General features: G+C 37.0%; 1 protein-coding gene across 1 annotated transcript in view; it reads right to left on the reverse strand.

The window, feature by feature from the left end:
• Positions 1-453: 453 nt before the first annotated feature.
• Positions 454-2,888, reverse strand: part of gar1 (GAR1 homolog, ribonucleoprotein) — a 39,224-nt gene continuing 36,789 nt past the window's right edge. Inside the window, exons 6-7 of the mRNA XM_048603887.1 lie at positions 2,254-2,325; positions 454-886 (exon numbers count right to left, since the gene is read on the reverse strand). Coding sequence (XP_048459844.1) covers positions 870-886; positions 2,254-2,325 — 89 coding nt within the window. The 3' untranslated portion in view covers positions 454-869. The remainder of the gene's footprint in view (positions 887-2,253; positions 2,326-2,888) is intronic.

A 2,888-nucleotide genomic window follows, 5' to 3' on the forward strand; every position in this document is an offset into this window, starting at 1 on the left:
TACTGTATACAAAATATACTTACCAATTATGTTCGCTTGGCTAGATGACAATTTGTTTTAAACGTACCCAAAAAGACCCTAAGAGCATCAAATTTTACAGGGGATCCATTCAGCTGCCACAGACTGAAAAAGCTCAGAGGTTTTATGAAAACTCAACATCCCGACTTGGAAATATAATTACCATTCCTTCACTGTCACTGGGTCAAAATGCAGGAACTCCCTCTCCAACAGCACTGTCAAATGGACAACAGTGGTTCAAGAAGGTAGCTCACCACCATCTCAAGGATAACTAGGGATGGTCAATAAATGCTGGTCCAACCAGCGATGCCCACATCCCATTATTTAATTTATAAATAAAATAGTCCAAGTTATTGAACCCTCAATTTTGGCTACCTGCGCAGTGCATCGTCTCAAGTCAGTTGGTTTTCAGCTAATAACTTACAGGCTCACAAGTTTCTGTAAAAACATTTATTTTCAAACAAATATCACATTGAAATATCGTCTCAAGCTGTACTATTTTGTAGACCAATTATTATAATCAGTAGATCATTGTACAATTTGCATAGTACAATGCAACTTACATCCTTTGCACTCGTGTACAAATATATTCAGAACTTGTTCGATAAGAATATTGATATTTCTATCACTGTACAAACAAATTCTAAGTGACACAATGGACCCTCAAACGCATTTGTATCAAACACACAGTTGTGATGTATTACAATGCAAATAATACAAAAATATCTTGCATGCAATAAATCACATTTTTAAGGATAAAAACTTCAACTTGACACAGTTCATATCTGGTAAAATAAGGAATAAAGTGGTAAACTTGGAGGTTGCTGTTCAATCTTCAAATATTTGTAATTTCACCTTCCTCTTCCACCTGTTGGAGGAAATAACGGCATATGAGTCAGAAACAACAAAAGCAAATCATGACAAGCTACAATGCAATGGAAAATATTGTACATTTACAACAATGATCCATTACAGAAAAATACATGTATAGATAGGTTGAGGGTTGCCTTCCAAGATTCAACCCAACATATTCCAGAGAATAACATACAGGGGAGTAAACAGTGGTGGTCAGATGGGGGGAACTATAACACTGTAACTTGAACTTCTAGGCAGGAACTGACTGGATAAATAAAGACAATGCAGCAATGGATTTTTAGTTGGCACTTGACAAGATGTCTCACAGAAGGTCTAATTAAAATATACAGGCATATAAGAGTGTTAGAATTATTGATCATTTACACTAAAAGAAAGCATGGAGGGGTTGCACGTGACAGCTCAGTGCTGGATTTACTTTTATTCTTAGCATATATAATTGATTTGGTCAGAGATTTTGCAAACACCGAAGAGAATTATAAAAGATTCAGAGATAGACAGACTAATGGAATATATGGGGTGAGTGGCAAATGCAATTGAAAGTGTAAAATAATTCATTATGGTAACAAAAACAAAGAAATTGGAGCATACATGCAACAAAATGCTGCAGAAGGCCATAGATGAACAATGTGACTTGATTAGCAAGTGTGGCATTCACAATGTAATTCCCTGAAAAAGCAAGGAGAGGTAGATAAAGCTTTTGAAAGGTCTGCAGAATTTGAGATGTTATAAGTGGATATTTATAGAATTTCTGAAAGTGCACTGAACTCTGAACTGAGTCACCACTGATGTTTGACTCCTAAACCAAAGGGAAATACTGACAAAAATTAATCAATTTAAAACAGTCAACAAAAAAGATGAGCAAGAGGATAAATTTCTTTATGAAGACAATTGGACAAATGCCTAAAGGAGAGTAGGACACAGAGCTATAATGCAAAGAACAAGAACAGGGCATCAGTTTCAGACTCATCTAGGTACGAGTCACCACTGCTTAGATGGGAAAAATGACCTTCCAGTTTCAAACTTGAGGTACTTTACTAAAACACCTCAATTGATTATGAATAGTAAAAATAATCCTACTTTTCAAGTTTCGCTTGTTCAGAATGCTACAGTATTCATTTTTATATGAGAGAAAGGAGGAACATTCCTACAAATAATCAAAGCGTTCAGCACGATCAGTGTGTCCAATTCCAGGGCTGATTGAATCTGATCCTTCAGTCTTCTTCTATCTGAATTGAACACCCAGCATCACAAAAACGAGCAATAATTTGGCATTGCAGTAACAAAACAACAAAAGATGATTGCAAGATACTGAAGGTAAAGACAGGAATTTTTTGACACTTGCTAGCACTTTTCCCTTACCTCTGAAGCCACGTCCTCCTCCTCCACCACCTCTGCCTCCTCTGAAACCCCCACCGCCTCCCCGGAAACCACCTGGATATGAAGCAAAAATGAAAAGACAAGTTTTAAAAATGTGATCTACCACGAACTGCTTTTAGATTCCAAATGTCACATTCATTAGCTCAAATTGTTTCGATAATCTAAGTGCATAAATTTTACAGCTACAAATAAACTAAATTTTTTGGTATCCCTTTTTCAGGAAACTAATCATTTCCAAGCAATTTTACCAAAAGAAATTTCCACCTGATTGAATTAATATGAGCAGAAGTTAAGCATAGGGCTGTGAAGGACCATGTTGGGTTACAAATTTCTACATGAGTTGTGATCAATGCCACAGGGGATTCCCTAAGGTGTGTTTAAATAAATTTGTATAATTCCACTTAGTCCAGAGTTTCATAAATCATAGAATCCCTACAGTGTGGAAACAGGCCCTTTGGCCCAACAAGTCCACACCAACCCTCAGAGCATCCCATCTAGACCCATGCCCCCATAATCCACCTAATCTACACATCCCTGAACACTATGGGCAATTTAGCATGGCCAATCCACCGGACCTGCACATCTTTGGACTGTGGGAGGCAAGCTATTTATTAATG

The sequence above is a fragment of the Rhincodon typus genome, chromosome 1 (genome assembly GCF_021869965.1).
Source record: "Rhincodon typus isolate 14 chromosome 1, sRhiTyp1.1, whole genome shotgun sequence".
Classification (NCBI taxonomy): Eukaryota; Metazoa; Chordata; class Chondrichthyes; order Orectolobiformes; family Rhincodontidae; genus Rhincodon; species Rhincodon typus.